A 24,188-nucleotide genomic window follows, 5' to 3' on the forward strand; every position below is an offset into this window, starting at 1 on the left:
GAGCGACTGGAAAGGGATGGCGTACCCCATGGCTATGATCTCCAGCACCCATTTGTCTGTGGTGATCCTTTGCCACTGGTCGTAGAATGGTCGGAGGCGATGGTGGAATAGCCGCTTCGGATGACCTTGTGCGATGGTAGTGATGGTGCAGCCCTGGATCTGTGTGTCAAACTTGTGGCCTTTGGCCCTGCCCCGAGGACGCACGGCTCTGTTGTGAACGTCACCTGGGAGTTCTGTACTGCTGGTGCTGTTGATGTCGCCCTTGCTCGTAACCCCTGTGGTACTGGGGATGCTGTTGCTGGTACCGGTACCGTCTTTGTTGAGGGTAGTACTTTTTCTTTCTGTATGGAGGGGTGTAAATCCCCAGGGTCCTAAGTGTGGCTCTTGAATCTTTACTGGAATGAAGGACCGAGTCAGCTGATTCAGCAAACAGCTTCTGCAAGTCGAAGGGAAGATCGACTATCTTTGCCTGCAGATCCCTCGGTATACCCGAAGTCTGGAGCCAGGACTCCCTTCGCATCACCACTGCCGTAGCTGTGGAACGTGCTGCTGTGTCCGCAACATCCAGGGCGATCTGAACTTCCGTCCTCGAGGCCGCGTAGCCTTCTTGCACGATGGCCTTGAGCACCGGTTTCTTGTCCTCTGGAAGCGAGTCCATGAGGGAGGTTAACCTAGTGTAGTTGTCGAAATTATGGTTCGCTAAATGCGCTGCGTAATTTGCCATTCGCAACAGTAGAGTGGAGGAGGAGTAGACCTTTCTGCCGAACAGCTCTAGCTTCTTGGCATCTTTGTCTGTTCCCCCTGTCTTGAATTGAGATGTCTTTGATCTTTGTTGCGACGACTCCACCACCAAGGAATTTGGTTGTGGGTGGCTGAACAGGAACTCCATGCCCTTCGCCGGCACGAAGTATTTCTTATCCGCTGTCTTGTGGACAGGCGGAATAGTCGCAGGGGTCTGCCATATCGTAGTGGCGGACTCCAAGATTGCTTCATCAAGTGGTATTGCTATTTTGGAGGAGGCCGGAGGTCTGAGATTTTTGAGGAGCTTATGGTGTTTCTCTTGCACCTCTGCTGTCTGGATGCCTTACGTGAAGGCCACCCTCTTAAACAGCTCTTGAAACTGTTTGAGATCGTCCGGAGGATGGACGTCCCCCGGGGCCGTTGCCTTGTCCGGGGAGGAGAGCGAGGAACCGCTGGGGTACGCCTCTCTGGACCCTTCCGGTTCCTGTTGGTGATGGTACACCCTCTCGGTAGAGGCTTGTGAGGGAAAATCTTGGGGTTCCATAACCAGTCCCCCCTGAGATACTTGAGTCTCTGTCCCCGTTTGCGATTGCCCTCAGGGATACGAGATCGTCTGTGGGGATCTTTCCCTGGTAGATTGCCGGTGGTGTCTATGCCCTGCGTGATAGGGACGACCATGGCAGTATAGGCACTGTTCTTGGGAAGGTGACCTAGACCACTCCCTTGGTGCATACCCTCTGCGTCTGGGGGAGTGAGATCGTCGAGAGATCTGGGACACTGGAGAGAGCGATTATGGATAGTATTCCAGCGGCTCAAACCCCAGGAAGGGTGAAGGTGGTCCCAGCCAGGGCGAGGCTGGTTGTAAAAATGGAGACGGGGGCTCCAGGTAGGCTAGGGGGGACCCCTGCCTTCTGGTTGGAGTCTGCAGCATAAGCGGAGGGCTGAAAGAAAGCAACTCCGCAGCCCTGTCTGGAGAGGGGCTGCGGTGCCTCGTTTTGTGTGCAGCCTTCCCCCTCCCTTGAGGAGGTAACTCCGCCCCCTGGCGTGTAGGGGATCTCGGCCCCGTCCGTGCCGTGCTCGGCACGCTCATGGGCGGTGCCGCACGGGCGGTGTCCTCTGGTGCCTGTGGGCTGCGTGCCTGCACGCTCTGCACCGCCGGTTCCCTGGGGGTCGGTGCTGCTGCTTGCGGTGCCGCCGGTACCGGCGCTTGTTTAGCTGCCGCCCTGCATGCGGTGGGGGGCGGCTGAGCCGCTTCCACGTGGCTCCCCGTGCCACCGCCGATCAGCTGTTGCTGCGGCTGGGGGCTGCGCGCTCCTCCCGTCCCGCTCACTGTTGCTGCCGGCAGGGATCGGGCTGGGGAGGCTTTCCTCCGTTTTTGCGCTGATGGGGTGAGGGAGGCGGCTTTCCTTTTATGGGCCCCGGAGGGTCCCTCCTGCTGTGGCCGCTCCAGCACTTCTGGCTGGAGGGCCTTGTCGAAGAGCAGCATTTTAAGCCGCATCTCCCTGTCCTTCCTTGCTCTGGCTGTTAGTTTTGCACAGAAGGAGCATTTCTGCGTGACATGGGACTCCCCCAGGCACCTTATGCAGAGACTGTGCCCATCGGACGCTGGCATTGCCTCTCGGCAGGACTCACATTTCTTAAATCCTGAAGAGGACATTGTTGGTGAGTCTTTCAGTTGTTAATGGGTACTTAGCACCTTCTCTGTGCTGTTTTTCCCCTTCTCCGATAGCCTGCCGCGGCAGGAGGGCTGATGGCCCTAGGCTCCTGGCCTCCGGTGTTCCGCTTGTTACTGGGACTGGACTGAATGCCGTCCCGCTTGTTGTTTTTTTTTTTTTTTTGAAAAATAACAACTGGCTAACTTGCAGTAGCCTAAGAACTTGAAAAGTTTAAAGAAAAACCAGTTAAAACCATTGAATACGCTAACTTGGCCTTAGCCTAGTTCGGATTCCGTCTGCAGCCAACGGCGGTTAAGAGGAACTGGCGGGGACCGGATCGCGCACGTGTCCAGGAGCGCACAAGGGAGCGGCGCGCGCCGGCACATGCACGGTCCGGCAGAAACTGCTTGGAAGATCCGATCTGCGGCGCTGGGCGAGCCCGACACCTATTGTGGAGCACCCACGGGGACACTCGAAGAACAAAAAGTTGCTTGTTTAGCAGTGGAGCAGAGCCAATGAAGTGAGCTGAGCTATGGATAAGCAGAGCAATAAAAGTTGGAATACATGTGAGAAATTACTTGAGGGATACTATCAAGAGTGAAGGGTTTAAAATTTGCCTCCCTCCTGAAATTTACAACCATCAACAAGCCTTTTTTATGGGGGGGGCGGGTGGAGGAAGGTCAACATACCAAAATAGAGCTGCAACAGTGTTAAAATCTTAGGTAACCTGGAGTCTTGAAGCTACAATCAACACCACAGTGGCAAGATACTTTTCTACAGTAGGTGAACACAGGATAAAATGGTGCTCCAAAACTAAAATGTTATTTGAATCAACAACTGTAAGACTGATTTAATCACATAGGCTGTGTCTACACGTGCCACTTCTTCTGGAAACTACAAGGTAATGAGCTATCCAGAAGACGCTAATGAGGCATGGATGCAAATTTTCTGCACCTCATTAGCATATCAGCATGTGGTTCAGCATCCAGAAGATCCCCGTGGGCTGCACGTCTGCACGTGTACTTTGGAGTCCAGAAGAGCTTCTTCCGGACTCTGAACGACATGCTGAGATTCTAACGAGGCGCGGAAAATTTGCGTCTGTGCCTCATTAGCATCTTCTGGATAGCTCATTACTGTGCTGCTTCCAGAAGGAGGAGTACGTGTAGATACAGCCACATTGTAGTAAACATTCCCATCTCTCTCTCTTTTTTTTTTTTTTAAAGAGACTTTGCTAACAAAAGCTAATTTCCACTGGTTGGTAAAACAATCTACTTGGCTTAATCCATTACTGAAATTTAATCAAATTCTTTGTCTTTTGGATTGCTATGTTGGTAAAATTAAATTGGACAAAAACATTAAAACCAAGAGTATGTCTTCAATCAAATCAAAAATAAGGTGTTTTACTTTCAATGGTATGTACGAATTAAATATAACTGAATGCAATCAAATAATAAGAGTCTATTCATCAGTACCTTCCTCCCCAAATGCTTTTTCAGACAGTATACATATAGGGATAAACTCACCCAGACATGGAATGTGGTCACTGTTCTGCACTAGCAACATTACACAACAGAGGGTTTTCTCTTTTTTGTGAGCATATGCATATGTTTAAAGGAAGTGCAGTGAAGAATAAATTCACCAGCCGAAAGTAGAAGGGTATATTTATTAAGAAGAATGGATTATTCAAATTGCAATGTGTCTAGCAGGTCCAGATGACATGAGCCTAAAAACGTGGATGCTTACATGACATGAGAATTTACTGATCATGCCAGTAAGAATCACTATCAGGGCTGGATCTTCACCATTCCAAACCGTGCATACTGTCTGCAAAAGTTGTAAAAAAACATAAAACCCTAAATGGGTGGAATTTGTTATAGAGATAACATTTAGTTTTGTGGGTGTAAGAAGAGTATTTTCTTAATCTGGACTAATAATTTAACACACGAGAAACCAAGGCAGAACAAAGAAATCACCACAACTACTTTTCCTTTTCTAAGTAACTAACAAATAATTATCCTATTCTGACAATAGCAGGATCTGTGATTCTCCAACGGACTCCACCTGAGCAGACACTAATCTTTCCTTCTTCAAAAATTCCCAAAGGATAAACATTAAGATAAGCGGAAAAACTACTTGCAAATGAAGGAAACAGAAACATGGGTAATAGTCTAATTAGTCCTGCATCTGACCAAGTGGGTCTTTGCCCATGAAAGCTTATGCTCATACATTTCTGTTAGACTATAAGGTGCCACAGGACCCCTCGTTGCTTTTGCAGTCTCCTTAGAAAGTTCTCTTGGGTTTTTTGGGTTTTGCCACTTCCTAGCTTGAGACCAGACAAGTTATTATTTACTGCTTATATTCCTCAAGAGCCAAGGAGCCCTCGATTATTGAAATAAAATTCACTGGATGAATCTTTCCAATAGATGAAGGTCTGACAGGTCTCTCCTTGTCCACAACCCCTGCTGGACCTACAAGCCACTTTTAGTTTCTCTCTTACATGGCAAAGTGGATCTAAGGAGATCTGCAGATGGAGGCAATGGGAAGGAAGAGTGGAGGGGAGGAGTTGAGCAAGTCAAATGGCCTCTCTGGCTTGCTGCAGGTTTAAGAGGGAGCCTCAGATGCTCTGCGGTCTTCCAAGGTTCATCAGAGTACATGCCAGGACCCTTAAACCTGTCGAGTCCTCCTCTAATTATCTTTTGTGTTGGCTTGCTAGGAGGCTACACTTCTTTATTTTGTTATGTTCGGGACCAGCTGCTGAACCTATTTTGGGTTATTTGAAACTAAAGACGTTGTTCCTTCTCAGATGGCCAGTGGTAGAAAGCAACTAGAGAGGTGGTTGGCTTGCACAGCCGTGTCCTCCGTTCAGAGCAAGAAAAGAAGGGTGTAGCACTGCTAGCAAAAATCTTCTTGCCTCAGGCACATCGAACACATGTGCACCTAGAGTTATATATGCACAGGGACCATCACTCAAAGAAGAAACATTCATTTAACTTTAAGACCAATAGGACATAAACATATGCTTAAAGTTAAGCACGAGTTTAAATGTGCATTGTTGAACAGGGATGGTTTGCTAAATTGAAGCCTATCTTACTCTGAACATACTCTGGCAATTTAATTTTACTGCCTCTGTTCTTTCCTCTCAATTTTGTACCGTATGCAAATTTTATCAGAGTTCTGTTTAGCCTCCTTCTACCACATATGGTCCAGGACTGAGACTTATTATATGCCAGTCCCTGCAGAGTTCCATTATACTCCTTTCCTGGACTGAATATGTTGCTGTTTACAATTTCACTTTGTTTTCTCCTTGAGTCGGTTTTTAATCTTTGTGACTCATATGTAAAGGCAACTAGAATTAATGTTTTAAATACTCCCTAGCACTTTGCTGTGCATTTACTCTGAGTTCTATTATCATGACAGTTGCACAAACACAATGTGCAGGACAAATCATATTGATTCTTTGTCCATTTTTTCTCCAATGTTTGTTAACTGCGTTTAAACTTAGCAGACCTAGTCACAGCTTGTTGTAAATTCAAACATAAGATTTAAATGTGTCTCATTTTTATTCTTGAACAATAATAGATTTAACGTTTTATCTCCAGGGGACATGTAAGAATAGGAGGAAGATTAAAATTTGGCGCTGCCAGCCATAGCACTCCTTTAAAAGTACTTTGAAGATCCTAATCTACTTGATAACAACTCTACTGCTAAGCAAAGAATAGTCTTTGTTCAATTGGATTACTGGGGTCCAGCAGGACTCATGTGACTGTATGCTGGACAGATGTGCAAGAAAAGCAGGGGAAAAGTCTTTCCTCACAAGTCTACTTCGAAACAACTGAGTCACTCAGTCATGCTAAAGACTGTAAAAGTCACATAGTGACTGCTCAGTGATTATTGATTAAAAATGCCCTGACAGATGAGGAGGCACTAACTGGTTGCAGCAGAGCCCTTTGCCCTGGCACCACAGCCCTAACCTCGACCTGGTAAGGAGAGGACACCCCGGAAGGGACTGGGAGAGGTGCACAGCAATCCCTCCGCACATCCAGCTTGGGCATGGGCATCCCCTGTATTCCACGTGTCCACCTGCTGTGGGTATTGTGACGTGGCACACAGAGCACAGCATTACTCAGGGTTGATTATGCTGCCCCTGTCATGAAGCAGGAGGTCAATGAGTGGCACTGCAACCCTGTTTGCCAGGAGGAAATGGCTGCTGGGCCTAGATGCATGAGGCATTATTGCAGGATGAGCACAGGGTAGACTTGCTTTTCAACACCCTCCTCTCCAGGGAGCTGGGGAGTAACAGCTCAGTGGTTTGAGCATTGGACTACTAAACTCAGGGTTGTGAGCCCAGTCATTAAGGGGGCCATTTAGGGATCTGGGGTAAATAGATTAAAAAAAAACTCCCAGGGATTGTGAAAGGTCCTGCTGTGAGGACAGGGGCCTGGACTTGATGACCTCTCAAGGTCCCTTTCAGTTCTTTGAAATAGGTATATCTCTCAGCATCAGGTCACTAAGCAGCTCAGCCAGATCCTGCCTTCTATAAGTCATGGACACACAGAGAAGCCAGACAAAATGAGCATCCTGGATTTTTGCGTGTGAGAGAAACCTGCAGCCCCACTCACTGTGCACTGGCTTTTCCAAGATCTTTTGGAATTCAGCTGAAAGGTTTGTTTCATTGCCAGATCAGGCAATATTTTGCAGATATGAAAGCAAGTGAGTGAGGGAAAAAAACCTCTCAAAATTACCCTGCTGCCTCAAGAAGTCAGGACATCATGATCCTTTTACATTTTTGTTCTCTTCAGAGCCCTCGATACTATGTAAGTCTTCTTACATTATCCTGGACAGACACCAAATATCATTCTGCTACATTATTAGTAAATTCACTAAGAGATTACACAAATCATTTCAGTTAGGACTGACATCTGAACTCAGAGCCAAGTTAGTTTGGATTCTGTTGTGATGACTGCTCAGACAAATTTTCCCAAAAGGTAAGCTTAACTGTGAAAAGTATGTAAAAGTTCATAAAATGTCACAATAACCTATAGTGACAAATATTAATGTGGAAAAGATATGAAAAGGAAACAAAGGAAATTAATCTAAACAAAAAGGCTTACAGATATATATATATATAGCTCAAGGACTGAATTGAAATAATGCTTAGAAAAATCAACGTCAGCTGAATCCCACATGGCACATGAGATGAAATAAGATTAGATTTATAGCAGCAGCACCACCACCACCTCATAGAATCATAGGACTGGAAGGTTCAGTTACTTCAGTGCCCTACAATCATGGTAGGACCAAGCACCATCCAGACCCCCCTGAGAGATGTCTGAACAACCTATTCCTGAATACAGTAAACCCTCAATTTAATGAACTAATGGGGGAAGGGTATCTGCTATTTTGGAAAGTCCATTAAATGTGAGGGTTTACTGCCCACCCACCCGCACCAGGCTCCCCTAGCCCCAGTTCTCCCCCACCACCCCCAAAACAAACAAAAACCCTGTTACTTACCAGGGCTGCTGCCAGTGGAAGACCGCTGGACTCCACTGCATGGCTGCGACCCCGCTGGCACAGCTGGAGCCACCTTGCCACACATGACTTCAGGTGCCCCGTGTGGCTGCAGGTGCCTCACTGCACGTGGCTTGAGCCACCTTGCCATGCAGCTGGAGGTGCCCTGCTGCACAGAGGGGTGTTTCAAGCTGCGCACAGCTGGAGGGACTGCCACCAGAGCCACCATGTAGTCCTCCCATCAGGGATGGGGCATGTAAGCGAGTGCCAATCTGCCCATGTAAGCGCCCCACCCTGGTGGGAGGCATGCATGGCAGCTATAGCAGAGGGGATGGTGGCTTCTCCAGGATGTGGCAATGTAGTCTCAATTTTTTTTTTTTGGTGGGGGTAGGAGATGATTTTATGGCCCCCAGTGGACATCGGGAATCGGGGGACATCCATTGTTCCTGAAGTCGGCTTAATCAGGGTCCGTAAAACTGAGTGTTTACTCTACCTCCAATGACGCTCATTTCACTTCACTAGGCAATTTATTCCAGTGCTTAACCAGCTTGACAGCAAGTTTCTCTTAATGTTCAACCTAAACCGCCTTTGATGAAATTTAAGCCCACTGCTTCTTGTCCTATCCTTAGAAGATAAGGGGAACAAATTTTCACCCTTTTAAAACCTTGTCTGTCCCAGGAAGCTGTTACTGTGTCTATTCTCAATCATCTCCAGACTAAACAAACTCAATCATTTCCATCTTCCCTCACAGGTCATGTTTTCTAGATCTTTAATCATTTTCGTTGCTCATCTCTGGGCTTACTCCACTGCGCCCACGTGTTTCCTGAAATGCGGTACTCAAAACTGGAGAAAATATTTCAGCTGAGACCCATCAGCATAGAGTGGAAGAATTACTTCTCGCCTTGTGCTTACAATACTCCTGCTAACAACAGAATGAAATTTGTTTTTACCACAACATTATCCTGTTGAAGCATGTTTAGCTTGTGAACCACTGTGACCCCCAGAGTCCGTAGGCAATCATTTCCCATTTTGTACTTGTGTAACTCATTGCTTCTTCCTAAATGGAGTATTTTATACTTGTCCTTACTGAATTTTATCCTATTTACTTCAGACCATTTCTCCAATTTGTCTACATCATTTTGAACTTTAATCCTATCCGCTCAAACACTTGCAACCCCTCCCAGCTTGATATCGTCTGCAAACTTCTTCAATGTACCTTCTACGTCATTTTTGAAATCATTGATCCAGAACCAGACCCTGAACTGATCCCTGTGGAACCTCATTTGATATGCTTTTCTAGTTTTACTGTGAACCACTGATAACCGTACACTGGGAATGGTTTTCCATCTTTATAGTAGTTGCATCTAGGTTGTCATTTCCCTAGTTCGTTAATCAGGGTATTAAAAACTGTACCAAAAGCCTTATTAAAGTCAAGATATACCACTTATGCTATGCTCTCCTTCCTGCTTCCCCCCATCCACAATGCTCATAACCCTGTTAAAGAAAGCTTTCAGCTTGGTTTGACGTGATGTGTTCTTGACAAATCCATGCTGGCTGTTACATATCACCTTATTATCGCCTAGATTTTTGCAAACTGATGACCTAATTATTCGCTCCATTATCTTTTTGGGTACTGAAGCAAAGCTCACTGGTCTGCATTTCCCAGATTGTCCTTATTTCCCTTTTAATAGATGGGTGTTATATTCACCCTTTGCTAGTCCTCTGGAATCTCTCTCTTCTAGTATTCTAGGAAATATTTCCTTAGGCCCTAACGACTTGAAGATATCTTACTGGCCTAAGCAATTTTTAATTTGTTCTTTCCCTATTTTAGCCTCTGAGCCTACACCGTTTTCACTGGCAGTTTCTATGTTAGCCATCCAATTGCCACTCTTCCTTTTAGTGAAAACTGAAACAAATTCATTTAGCACTTCTGCCATTGGTCTTTGTCGTCCTCTTGCTTCTCAATTATATTCAGATACATTCTTCTCCCCCCCACCAAAGACAGTTATGGCCATCTTTGATGCCATCTAAGGGACTAAGGATTTTTTCCTTCTAAAACTATCTCCAGTTAAAGGGAAAGGGAACAAGAAATGTTGTAAAAATGAAAGCTTTACTTAGTACTTCACACGTAAATGCTCTAACTCTTTCCCTTTCTTTTCTGTATCTCTCATAAAAAGGTTAAAAGGTTGTTTAGTGGTGTGACTGACATGGTACTAAGCAGGCTGAGCTCCCTTTATAGCAAATCCTGAAACTTGTTTAACAATATTTAATGTTGGAAAGGAGTGGGTTGTGTTAATATTTTGGGTCCACAATCCAGTTAATACAAAACAATGCTTAAACTTTTGGTTGGTCAATTTGAGACAGTTTTAAAGAGACTAATTCTGAGAAGGTATACATCTTCCAGACTCTAAAAAAAGACCTTCCTAAAATGTCTCATGTTGAGCACCCAAAAACTACAGCACTCAAAATTAAGGCTACTTTTGAAAATTTTTATCCAGGTCACCAATATAACAGGCCTAGCTCTTATCTGCCTTTCCAAAGTGAAAATGCAAAATCTGTGTGCTTGGCTATTCTATCTCTAACCAACTATTGCTCTATACAAGACAGCAGAGGTTATCAACTTTTTCTTTCTGAGGTCCCCCACACCATGCTATAAAAATACAACTGCCTGCCTATGTAGCAACTGTTTTTAAGCATCTAAAAGCCACAGCCACCATTAGAAGCCAGCAAGCAAGGAAATTGCTTGAGAGTCCCTTGCAAAGCCATATTGGGATTGCTCAGGCTTTGGCTTCAGCCTGAGGTGCAAGGCTCAGGGCCCCATTCTTCAGAGGCCCATGACATAGGACTTCAGCTTTGTGCCCTGGGCCCCAGCAACCCTAATGCAGGTCCTGCTTGGCAGATTTCCTGAAAATGTCTCATGCCTCTGCTGCCCCCACCCCCCACACCCAGGCTTCTGGTTGAGAACCACTGCACCACACCACAGCACACCACAGTTCCCTCAGAAACTGGAACAGAATTCTGTATTCTAATTTTGTATTTGCCCGTGTGAAGTCCCCAGCTAGCCCACATAGATAACAATAGGTGTTCTTTGAGCTAAAACGGTCAAACTGATTCACTTTTGGTTTGTATATCAAGCCCTTCTGATCACCCACTTGGGTTGGGTCCTCGACATGCACAATGAACATTTGCTGGTTTTAAAAACTGATTTAACTCCCTTGGAAAAAAAATCCTTAAAATTTGGTTTCATAGTTTAAAACCACTATATTTTATTTATTTTGGCACAAAGAATAGCCAAACACAGGGGCCATTTTTGTCATGTGCCACATATTTTGACTTCTTGTGTTACACATTGGGAGGTTTGAAAGATGGGAAATATAGAATTATGTGCTTTGGTGTTACTGACCACCATTCTCATCACACACTGTGTTACATACTGGACACAGGGATGAATTTTGACCACATAGAGTAAGTTCCAAGGCTATGTGAGTTCCCCAAATCCTTCCCTTCTTGGCAGTAAAACCACATCAGTCCTAATGTGTTTGTGACCTCTGTATTTGTGGAAGTTAGTCAAAAGTACGTACCCCCTGCCATAACATTGAAGTTAAACATTATGTCCAGTACAACATTATGTCCAGCTTTAAATTACCATTTGAAAAGAACCATAAATGTAGAATAGTCAGACCTCTGCTGTGAGCTATCATTATTGCGTATCGATTGTGTATCATTAGTGGTTACTGCTCTACGTGATTACTATTTCAAAAATAACTTCAGTACTTTCATTTTCTATACTATATAAGGTCAATGTCTACTCTTGCTTATTGTGCACTTGCTCTTGAAAGTACACATGCACTTGTGAAAATTAAAGAAATACAAATTTAAAATACTGAGTGATTTTAATTGCCTTCTCTCAAATGTAACTGCTTTGTAACAGGAGGGAAAATAAGAACGTGCATTCAAACTACAGACAAGTTGTCCTCTTCTTACCATGCTCTGGGACACAAACTGAAACAGTGCCGGTCTGTACTAGGTAAGTGCTGGCAGTATAGTCCTCATCTGTATCAGAGTCCTGAACTGGCTGGATGGCATTAGTACTTAGCAACCACCTCTGGTTGTCATGGAGATTGGGTGATGGAGGAAGGGAATGTAAATGCTCAATGACAGATGGACTAGATGAAGAGGATGGCATGGGAGGACCTATGGAAAAATAAAAATAAAATATTTTAAAATATGGGTAAAGATATCACAAGAGAGATAAATTAAGTTTTTTCTACACCATTAAAAGTTATTCATTTATTAAAACAAAAAATAGGGTGGGCAAAATGCACAACTGTAGCATGCAATACAAAATAATCTTAAAATGGCTCAAACGTCACAAGTAAGGGTCTAATCTTGGGGTCACCAACTACTGCAGGCAATAGAAACACAAGGAACTCCCTAAACTATGCTGAGGAGTAATTGAGAGCAGGCTCAGGTCCCGGGTAACTAACATGAATAAAATGGTTTGTTTTACCAGCATTTATAAAATAATTTTTCTACTCTTTGGCTGCGTCTACATAGCACCCCCACCTTTCGGAAGGGGCACGCCAGTGAGTGAGATCAGAAATGCAAAGGAGGCACAGATTAAACTATGTTGTGCCTCATTTTCATATTCCCACAAGATCTGGCTTCCAGCAGAGCCATTTCCAAAAGCCACAGCAGCTGTGTGGATGGGGTTCCTTCGAAAGCAAAGCCCACTTTCAAAAGCACCCTTCTTCCTGAAACAAAATAGGAAGAAAGGCGGTTTTGAAAGTGGGGTTTCCTTTCAAAGGAACCCTGTCCACACAGCTGCTTTGGCTTCTGGAAATGGCTCTTCTGGAAGCCAGATCCCACAGGAATATGGAAGTAAGTTAAATCACAAGATAGTTAAATCTGTGTCCCATTTGCATTTCCAATCTTACTCATTTGCATACCCCTTCTGAAAGGGAGGGACTGTGTAGATGCATTTTTTAAATCTGAAACACTGTTTATGAGGGCACTGTAATGGCCAAAGGCCCTAATAAAGTAAACCTCACAGTTCTGTTCTGGCGTGAGGAAGTGAATGTGTCAGGCAAGGAAACACATGTTGCACTATTCCTCAACTCTGCACATCTGCTTTGTTTTTGTAGGTAAACAGGCAGAATGAAAACATTCAGAAATTAGCATTCTTGTACGTTTCACATCAAGATTCCTACATATGGGAAGTCCCACCTCTCCATTTTAAGAGAAAAGACAGCATTAAGTGTAATGCCTGAGATCACAGATATGCAGAAGTCAGGGTTTGTAATATATGGCCACTGATGAGAAGTTAGGATTTTAGCAATGTAGAGGGGAGGGATTATAGATTATTGCAAAATATGGATATTAATTAAAAGGAAAACAAACACTACCTTTTAAAATCAGTGAAATGTTTGGCCTATCAAACAGTGTTCCATCTATATTTTCCACGCAAGCACAAAATAAATTTTGTTATGTGTACCAAGGTATGTGCAGATATGCACCACCACAGAAACACATGGTGTCGGGGTGGCTGTGAGCACTCTGCTCATCAGCTGTGCGGCACCTGATTTTCTTCTGGATGGTCACCCAACCACTCAGCTAACAAGGAACTCTGCTATCAAACTTCATAGCCATCTAAACAAGAGATTGACAAATTATTTTAAAACAGAATCAGAAAAACTTAGAGCTGGAGTGGGACCTTGAGTAGTCATTGAGTCAAGCCCCATGCAATGAAGCAAGACCACGTAAAACCTGATTTTTTGCCTACCCTTGATTCTTCTTTGTTTTTGAACCCTCCAATAAAGAGGATTCCACAGCCTCCCTGGAAAACTTACTTTGGGAAGTTAAAAATCCTTGTGAGGAAAATAGGATGAAGCATAAACTATGGCAAGTGGAGCGTAAAAGCATAATTAGGAATGCCAAAAGACTTTGAAGTATGACTAGGCAAAGAATCAAAATCATTTAAAAAAAAAAAATAAGGACATCAGAAATGACTGCAAAAAAAAAAAACAAAAAACCAGTGGGGCCCACTGGATGACTGAGATGATAAAGGAGCACTCAAGAATGATAAGACCATTGTGAAGAAACTAAATAAATTCTTTACATCAGTCTTCACACCGGAGGATGTGAGGGATCACCCACAAATATAAGCCAGTCCTTTTAGATGACAAATCTGAGGAACTGACACGGACAAAGGTATCATTAGAGGTAGTTTTGGAACAAACTGATAAATTAAACAATAAAAATTCACCAGGACCGGATTTGTGCATCCTCAGGTTCTGAAGGAACTTATATGTGAAATTGCAGAACTAGTAACTGTGGTCTGTAATCTATCATTCAAATCAAATGACTGGATGTTAGCCACTGTGATGGCAACTTTCAAAAAAAGGCTCCAGAGTTGACCATGGCAATTACAGGCCAATAAGCCTACCCTCAGTACCAGCCAAACTGGTTGAAACTATAGTAAAGAACAGAATTGTCAGACACATAGATGAATATAATTTGTTGGGAGAAGAGACAATATAGTTACTGTAAAAGGAAATCATGCCTCACCAATCTACTATAATTTTTGAGGGGCCCAATAAGCATGTGTACAAGGGGAATCCAGTGGATACAATGCACCTGGATTTCCAGAAAGCCTTTGGCAAGGTCCCCAGCAAAGACTCTTAAGCAAAGTAATCTGTCATGGCATAAGAGGGAAGGTCCTCTCATGGATTGTTAACTGATTAGAAATAGTAAACAAAAGGGTAGGAATACATGGTCCATTTTTTGAATGGAGAGAGGTAAGTAGTGTCATCCCACAGTGACCACTATTATTCAACATATTCAAAAACGAGGGCTCAACAATGAGGTAGCAACATTTACCAATAATACAAAACAGTTCAAGATAGTGAAGTCCAAAGCAGATTGAAGAGAGTCATATAGGTATCTCACAACTGGGTGAACAAGCAACAAAATGGCAGATAAAATTCAATGTTGATAAATGCAAAGTAATGCACATGGGAAAATATAACTCCAACTATACAAATAAAATGATAGGGTCTAAATTAGCTGTCATCACACAGGAGTTTTAGCCTCACTGTGGATGAAAACGTCCACTCAATGTGCAGCAGCAATTCAAAAAATTGAACACAGTGTTGAAAATCACTAAGAAAGGGATAGAAGACAGTTAATATCACATTGACTCTAATCCATGGTACACCTGCATCTTCAATACTGTGTCTAGATATGGCTTCTCCATATCAAAAAAGATACATTGGAATTGGAAAAGGTACAGAAAAGAGCAAGAAAATTTGTTAGGGGGATAGAACAACTTCCACATGAAGAGACAAATAAGAATGGAACTTTTCAACTTGGAAAAGAGAACTCAAGGGGGATCTGACAGAGGTCTGTAAAATCATAACTGGAATGGAGAAAGTCAATAAGGAAATGTTATTTACTCCTTCTCATAATAAAGGAACTATGGGTCATCTAATTAATTGGCAGCAGGCTTGAAAGAAACAAAAGGAAGTATTTCTTCACACAGTGCACAGTCAACCTGTGGAAGTGTTTGCCAAAGGATTTCAAAAAAGAATTAGAAAAATTCAAGGAAGAAAGGCCCATTAATGGCTATTAGAATGGGCCGGGATGGCATCCTCAATCTCTGTCAGAAGTTGGAAAAAAGGTGGATCACCTGGTGATTACCTATCCTTTTCATTCCCTCTGGGGCACATGGCATTGGCCTCTATCAGAGGACAAGATTCTGGGTTTAATGGACCTTTGGTCTGACATAGCACTGCCATTCTTACTGGTAGATTTCCCTGCCGCTGCCAAAAAAAAAAAAAATAACCTAAATCTCCCTTGCTGCAGATAAGTCCATTTCTTCTTATCCTAGGTGGACATGGAGAACAACTGATAATTGTTCTTTCTATAACACTAACATATTTGAACTTATGCCCCTCCTCAATCTTCTTTTCTCAAAACTAACTATGCGCTGCTCTTATAACCTTTCCTTTATCTAATTCTTTCTAAAGGTTTCATTTTTGTTGCTCTCTTCTGGATTGTCTCCAGTTGATATACATTTTTTCTAAAATGTGGTGCCCAGAATTAGATACTGTGCTCCAACTAAGGCTTCAGTAGTGCAGACTACAGAAGTACAATTATCTCCCACGTTTTACACGTGAATACACCTCAAAATTACATTATCCTCTTTTGCAATTGCATCATACTGTCAACTGAGACTCAGTTTGTGATCCACTATAACCCTATATGCTTTTCAAAAGTACTCCCACCAAGCCAATTATTCGCCATTTTTTAGCTGCATGCTAATCTTCCCTCCTGATGTGTAGTATTTTGCCCTTATTTTATTGAATTTCAGCTTGTTAAATTCAGATCAATTCTCTAATTTGTCAAGGTTGGTTTGAAATTTTATCCTGTCATACAAAACTTGCCATATCATCCAGTTTGGTATCAACTGCAGATTTTATAAGCATATTTTGCCCTTCATTCTCAAAGTCATGAATTCACTATATTGTTGACTCAAATTCAGTTAGCAAAATGAATAGTACTCAACACCCAGCACTGAGTCCCACAGGACCCTTCTACACACGCCCTCCAAGTTCCACAGAAAACTACTGAGAACTACTCTTGCAGAATAGTGTTTTTAGCCAGTTGCACTCCCTTCTTAAAGAAATTTCATCTTGACTGCATTGCCCTAGTGGTTATAAGAATACCATACAGAATTGTATAAAAAGCCTTACTAAAAATCAAGGTCTGTGATATCCACAGCCATCCCCCTTGTCTGCTAGACCATTAACCCTATAAAAGAATATATATACACTTATACAACAGAAAAATCTCCTATTTTAAGGTGAAAACCAAATATCTCTAGATAAAGACTAGAGCCTGATATCGATACATTTGGTAACTGAAATAAAATAAAACAAAAATCCACAGCTGGTAACAAAAACAACGGTTACCCCGCAATAAGTGTGGGACTATAAGAGGTCGTAGTTACATGGATGCAAATGTAGCTATGTATGTTCGTTATCCAAAGAGTGCTTTACACTGCTACGTCTGTTGGGGTTGCATATGTGAGAGCATGAAAGGAAGGAGGAAACCTATGTAAATTCACTCACAATCCAAAGCCCCTTTATAAAGCAGGAAGAGAAGATGAATTGAGGGATACACACTGACAACATGTCAAAGACCACTGTCATTACAGTTTAAGAAACCATGCTTTCTTCCTATAATATATGTTGAGAAGGATCCCACTGAAAAGCAATACCCCTGAAGATGGTGTGTATGAGGAGTTTCAGAGGTATCAGATGAACAGGGACTTCACTCACAAAGTTGGCCCCTGACCTAGCAGATAAGTTCACAGTAAAGTGTTTGGTATAGAGACTTCTGATAGCAGCTCATGTCTGAAGTAACTGTATGTTACTCCCTTCAAGTGGAGTGAGCCTTAATGTTTGGAGGGAGAAGTGCACTAGCCAGCTAGTAACAACGTTTTATCCATTTCAATATTTTTGCCTCCTCTTCTTGGACGTATCTGATGGTTATCCATGGCAAGATACTCTCAGCTGTGGTCCCCAGTATGACCACAGTAGCATGTCACATGGGTACTGGCTCAGCCTCAAAAGGCTACATTGAGGGCAACAGCCTCTTTAGCACCAGTCATTTCTGTAGTGATATTGACACTGACGTCTCCCATCTTGGCACTGAGCTCAGTGACATCTCTCTCAAACCCACCAATGTCATTGTGATAGCCTGCACTGGCCTGCTGCCATAAGGGTAACACTGAAGGATAGTCAAGTGCAGCCACGTTTGACTTCAGTCAGCTGGAGATATAGTGGAGGGAGGGCACTCTTCTGGGTCTGGTGCAGTATACATTAACTGCTCTAGTAGATGTAGTTTCAGTCACACATTTCTAGAAAGGTTTGAGTTCTTGAGCAACAGATTTTAGATACCAAAAATCTATCCAGGGCCTAGCTGCCCCTCAGAAAGAACAGGGTTCCACTATGCCCACTGACCAGAAAAAATGAGTCTGCTGCAGACTGAGCAGGGTTTAAACCCCATGGCTACGTCTACATGAGAAGCCTCTGTTGACAGGGATTTCCTGGCAAAACTTCTGTGGACAGATTGTGTCCACATATTTAAGCAGATCGAAAGAGCAATCCGCTCTGTTGACAGAGAGCATCCAGACTGCCCGACCCTCTCTCAGCAGAACTGTTGACTGGAAGCTCTGCAAACAGGGCTGCCCAGTGAACCAGAAGCCCTGTCTGTTGACAAAAAGGCCCCAAGAGCATCTACACAGCTGTTTTGTCAACAGAACACCATTGAAAGAGGTGCTATACCTGAATGGGGAGAGGTATAACACTGCTGGAAGATGTGCTGGGTTTTGTCGTCAAACTACTGACAAAGAGAAGTTACTCACCGTAGTAACGGTGGTTCTTCGAGATGTGTCCCCGTGGGTGCTCCACAATAGGTGACGGGCTTGCCCGGCGCCGCAGATCGGATCTTCCAAGCAGTTTCTGCCAGACCGCGCATGCGCCGGCGCGCGCCGCTCCCTTGCGCACTCCTGGCCACGTGCGCGATCCGGTCCCCGCCAGTTCTTCGACCAACCGCCTCGGATGCCCCTGCAAAACACTAACAGAGATCCGAAGAGGGGAGGATGGGCGGGTAGTGGAGCACCCACGGGGACACATCTCGAAGAACCACCGTTACTACGGTGAGTAACTTCTCTTTCTTCTTCGAGTGTCCCCGTGGGTGCTCCACAATAGGTGACTACCCAGCAGTAACCCAAGATAGGAGGTGGGTAATCGGATTATGTGCAGCTTGTCCCCAAGAGGACCGCTGCAGAGAGACGGGTATCCTCTTGGAATACCCTGTGAAGGGCGTAATGTTTGGCGAAGGTGTCGTAGGACGACCAGGTCGCCGCTCTGCAAATGTCTTTCAACGCAACGCCCTTGAAAAAGGCTGTTGATGCCGCCACCGCCCTGGTGGAATGAGCCCTGGGAGTGGCCGATAAAGGAGTCTTTCTGAGCTCGTAGCACATTTGTATGCAGGATACAATGTGCTTTGAGATTCTCTGCGAGGAGAGACCCTCTCCTTTCGATTTGGGAGCGAGGGAGACTAGGAGTCTATCCGTTTTCCGGAAGGACTTGGTCCTGTCTACGTAGAAGGCTAGCGCCCTCCTCACGTCCAGGAGATGTAGGCGCGCCTCTTCGTTGGAGTTATGAGGTTTTGGATAAAACGAGGGTCGAACAATAGGTTCGTTTATGTGAAATTCGGAAGAAACTTTGGGGACAAAGGCTGGATGCAGCCGTATGGTTACCGCCTCCTTGGAAAAAACAGTGCAGGGTGGCGTTGCCATGACTGCCACGAGCTCGCTCACCCTACGAGCTGACGTAATTGCGAGAAGAAAGGTCGTCTTAATTGTAAGGAGGCGGAGGGGAACCATGGCCAAGGGCTCGAACGGTGGTCCCATCAGTGTGGTAAGCACTAGGTCCAAGTTCCACGAAGGTGGAATCGGTTTCCGAGGGGGGTAGAGGTTTATCAACCCTTTGAGGAACCTGGTAACCATAGGGTGGGCGAACACCGTGTGCCCTTCCTCCTCATGTCTGAACGCCGAGATGGCGGCAAGGTGGACCTTTAACGAGGATAGCGAGAGTCCTCCTCTCTTGAGGTCCAGTAAATACTCTAGAATTGTAGGTACAGGCACCGAAAGGGGGGCCAGCTGTTTGGTAGAACACCAAGCCGTGAAGCGAGTCCATTTTTGTTTGTAGGTCTTCCTAGTGGAAGTCCTCCTGCTACTTTCTAGGACATGTTGTACTGCCACTGTGCATGTGCTCTCTAGGGAGCTGAGCCACGGATTAACCACGCTTGCAGTCGCAGGCTGTGGGGGTGCGGATGCACTACGGACCCCTGGGCTTGCGTGAGCAGATCCGGCGCCACCGGAAGAGGCATCGGTGGACGGTCCGACATGCGCAGGAGTAGGGGGAACCATCGTTGGCGATCCCACGTTGGGACTATCAGGATCATCCAGGCCCTTTCCCTCCTGGCTTTTTGCAAAACTTTGTGGATCAGCACTGTGGGAGGAAACGCATAAAGCAGGGGACCCCCCCACGGGATCGTGAACGCGTCCCCCAGGGACCCCCATCCCAGTCCTGCCCTAGAACAGAATCGTGGGCACTGCTTGTTGTGCTGAGTGGCAAACAGATCTATTTGGGGAAAACCCCATGCGTGGAAAATCGACCGTAGCAGATCGGGACGGATCTGCCACTCGTATGTGAGCGCAAAACGCCTGCTTAGCTGGTCTGCCTTCACGTTGTGCGCACCCGGCAAGTATGAGGCTTTCAAAATTATATCGTGGGCGATGCACCAGTTCCATAAGCGGATTGCTTCCGCGCATAAGGCACAGGATCGAGCTCCTCCTTGCCTGTTTATCTAAAACATGGTGGAGGTATTGTCTGTACTGATCCCGACGACTTTGCCTTGTATGTGGTCTCGAAAGTGTTTGCAGGCGTTGAACACTGCTCTGAGCTCCAGTACGTTGATGTGTAGTGACTGTTCCGTGGGTGACCACAGTCCTTGAGTCACCTCTTCGCCCATGTGCGCTCCCCACCCTATGAGGGAGGCATCTGTAGTGAGAAAAACCGATATTTGCGGCTGGTGGAAGGGTACCCCTGTCAGCAAGTTCCTGGGGTTTACCCACCATTGCAGGGATTTGCGCACCCCAGCTGTAGGCGACACCACCTTGTGAACGGTGTGTACTGCCGGTTTGTATACACTCGCCAGCCAGTGCTGCATGCTGCGCATGTGTAACCTGGCGTTCTGCACTACAAACGTCGCCGCTGCCATGTGGCCCAGCAGCTGCAGGCACGTCAAGACCGGCACCGTAGGGCTGAAGGTGATGACTTGCACGAGGGAACCGATGGCTCGAAAGCGAGCCTCTGGTAGGTATACTCTAGCTGCAACCGAGTTTATGCGAGCCCCTATGAACTCTATGTCCTGTGTGGGGTCTATTTGTGATTTTGCCAGATTGATAACCAGGCCAAGTGAGGAGAACGTGTTTGCTGTGACGCGTATCATGCGCAGAACCTCTCCTTTCGAGGCCCCTTTGAGCAGGCAGTCATCCAGATACGGGAAAATGAATACCCCCTGTCTGTGCAGGTAGGCTGACACCACTGCCAAGGTCTTGGTGAAGACTCTGGGGGCCGAGGAGAGGCCAAACGGTAGGACCTTGTATTGGAAGAGTTCGTTGCCCACCATGAACCGGAGGAATCGCCGGTGAGCCGGATGGATGGTTATGTGGAAGTACGCGTCTTGTAAATCGAGGGCTGCGAACCAGTCTCCATCGTCCAGAGCTGTAAGGATGGAGGCGATCGTGGTCATCCGAAAACGTTGCTTGCGCAGGTACCTGTTGAGGCCGCGAAGGTCTAAGATGGGCCTCCAGCCTCCTGTCTTTTTCTCCGTGAGGAAATACCTGGAGTAGAACCCTTTCCCGTGCAGTTGCTCCGGCACTCTTTCCACTGCCCCTATGAGCATGAGATGGTCCACCTCCTGCCTGAGCCTCGCTACGTGGGAGGCCTCCTGGAGGTGGGGCTTGGGTGGAGGTCGTGACGGTGGGAGCGACTGGAAGGGGATGGCGTACCCCGTGGCTATGATCTCCAGCACCCATTTGTCTGTGGTGATCCTTTGCCACTGGTCGTAGAATGGTCGGAGGCGATGGTGAAATAGCTGCTTTGGATGACCGTGTGCGATGGTAGTGATGGCGCAGCCCTGGATCTGTATGTCAAACTTGTGGCCTTTCGCCCCGCCCCGAGGACGCCCGGCTCTGTTGTGAGCGTCACCTGGGAGTTCTGTACTGCTGGTGCTGTTGATGTCGCCCTTGCTCGTAACCCCTGTGATACTGGGGGCGCTGTGGAACGTGCTGCCGTGTCCGCAACGTCCCAAGCAATCTGAACTCCCATCCTCGCAGCCGTGTAGCCTTCTTGCACTATGGCCTTGAGGACCGGCTTTTTGTCCTCTGGAAGCGAGTCCATGAGGGAAGTTAACCTGGAATAGTTGTCAAAATTATGGTTCGCTAAGTGCGCTGCGTAATTTGCCATTCGCAACGTTAAAGTGGAGGAGGAGTAGACCTTTCTGCCGAACAGCTCTAGCTTCTTGGCATCTTTGTCCGTTCCCCCTGTTTTAAATTGAGATGTTTTTGATCTTTGTTGCGAGGACTCCACCACCAGGGAGTTTGGCTGTGGGTGGCTAAACAGGAACTCCATGCCCTTCGCCGGCACGAAGTATTTCTTATCTGCTCTCTTTTGGACAGGCGGAATAGTTGCAGGGGTCTGCCATATCGTAGTGGCGGACTCTAAGATCGCTTCATCAAGCGGTATTGCTACTCTGGAAGAGGCCGGAGGTCTCAAATTTTTGAGGAGCTTATGGTGTTTCTCTTGCACCTCTGCTGTCTGGACGCCTTGCGTGAAGGCCACCCTCTTAAACAGCTCCTGAAACTGTTTGAGATCGTCCGTAGGATGGACGTCCCCCAGGGCCGTAGCCTCGTCCGGGGAAGAGAGTGAGGAACCGCTGGGGTACATCTCTCTGGACCCTTCCGGTTCCTGCTGGTGATGGTACACCCTCTCGCTAGAGGTTTGCGAGGGAAAATCTCAGGGTTCCATGACCAGTCCCCCTTGAGATGCTTGAGTCTCTGTCCCCGGTCGCGATTGCCCTCGGGGGTACAAGATAGTTTGTGGGGATCTTTCCCTAGTAGATTGCCGATGGTGTGTATGCCCCGCGTGGTAGGGGCGACCATGGCAGTATAGGCACTGTTCTTGGGAGGGTGACCTAGACCACTCCCTTGGTGTGTACCCTCTGCGTCTGGGGGAGGGAGATCGTCGAGACACTGGAGAGAGCGACTTCGCATAATAGTCCAGTGGTTCAAACCCCAGGAAGGGTGAAGGTGGTCCCAACCAGGGTGAGGCTGGTTGCAAAAATGGAGAAGGGGGCTCCGGGTAGGCTAGGGGGGACCCCTGCCTTCTGGTTGGAGTCTGCAACGTAAGCAGAGGGCTGTGAGAAAGAAGCTCCACAGCCCTGTCCGGAGAGGGGCTGCAATGCCTCCTCTTATGTGCAGCCTTCCCCCTCCCTGGAGGAGGTGACTCCGCCCCCTGACGCACGCGGGATCCCGGCCCCGTCGGCACCGTGCTAGGCACGCTCGAAGGCGGTGCCGCACGTGCGGTGTCCTTCTGCGCCTGCAGGCTGCGTGCCTGCGCGCTCTGCACCGCCGGTTCCGCCGGGGTCGGTGCCGCTGCCTGCGGTGCCGCCGGTGCCGGCGCTTGTTTAGCCGCCGCCCTGCCTGCGGTGCGGGGCAGCTGGCTGATCATCGGAGGCTGAGCTGTTTGCACGTGGCTCTCCGTGCCGCCGCCGATCAGCTGTTGCTGCGGCTGGGGGCTGCGTGCTCCTCCCGTCCCGCTCACTGTTGCTGCCGGCAGGGATCGGGCTGGAGAGACTTTCCTCCATTTCTGCGCTGATGGAGTGAGGGAGGCAGCTTTCCTTTTAAGGGCCCCGGAGGGTCCCTCCTGCTGCGGCCGCTCCGGCACATCTGGCTGGAGGGCCTTATCAAGAAGCAGCATTTTAATGCGCATCTCCCTGTCTCTCCGTGCTCTTGTCGTTAATTTTGCACAGAAGGCGCATTTTTGTGCCACATGGGACTCCCCCAGGCACCTTATGCATAGGCTGTGCCCATCGGACACTGGCATCGCCTCTTGGCAGGACTCACATTTTTTAAAGCCTGAAGAGGACATTGTTGGTGAGTCTTTGGGTTTTATTAAGTGGGTACTTAGCACCTTCTTTGTGCTGTTTTCCCCGTCCGATGGCCTGCCTCAGCAGGAGGGCTGATGGCCGTAGCTCCTGGCCTCCGGCGCTTGTTACTGGGACTGGACTGAAGCTGTCCCGCTCGTAGTTTGTTTGTTGTTGTTTGTTCTTTTTTTTTTTTTTTTTGCAAAATAACAACCGGCTAACTCATAGTAGCCTAAGTATCTGAAAAAACTTTGAAAGAAAAACAGATAAAGTCGTTGAATACGCTATTTGGCCTTAGCCTAGTCGGATTCCGTCTGCAGCCGACGGCGGTTAAGAGGAACTGGCGGGGACCGGATCGCGCACGTGGCCAGGAGCGCGCAAGGGAGCGGCGCGTGCCGGCGCATGTGCGGTCCGGCAGAAACTGCTTTGAAGATCCGATCTGCGGTGCCGGGCAAGCCCGTCACCTATTGTGGAGCACCCACGGGGACACTCGAAGAAGAA

At 46.6% G+C, this 24,188-nt stretch overlaps 1 protein-coding gene across 11 annotated transcripts in view; it reads right to left on the reverse strand.

Annotated features, from left to right (window-relative positions):
• TENM3 (teneurin transmembrane protein 3) overlaps positions 1 to 24,188 on the reverse strand; it is a 676,880-nt gene that overhangs the window by 255,830 nt on the left and 396,862 nt on the right. For all 11 annotated transcript variants that reach the window (XM_074992970.1, XM_074992971.1, XM_074992972.1 and 8 more), the window contains one exon: positions 11,889 to 12,098. In XM_074992970.1, coding sequence (XP_074849071.1) covers positions 11,889 to 12,098 — 210 coding nt within the window. The remainder of the gene's footprint in view (positions 1 to 11,888; positions 12,099 to 24,188) is intronic.

Source organism: Carettochelys insculpta, chromosome 4, assembly GCF_033958435.1.
Source record: "Carettochelys insculpta isolate YL-2023 chromosome 4, ASM3395843v1, whole genome shotgun sequence".
NCBI classification, from domain to species: Eukaryota; Metazoa; Chordata; order Testudines; family Carettochelyidae; genus Carettochelys; species Carettochelys insculpta.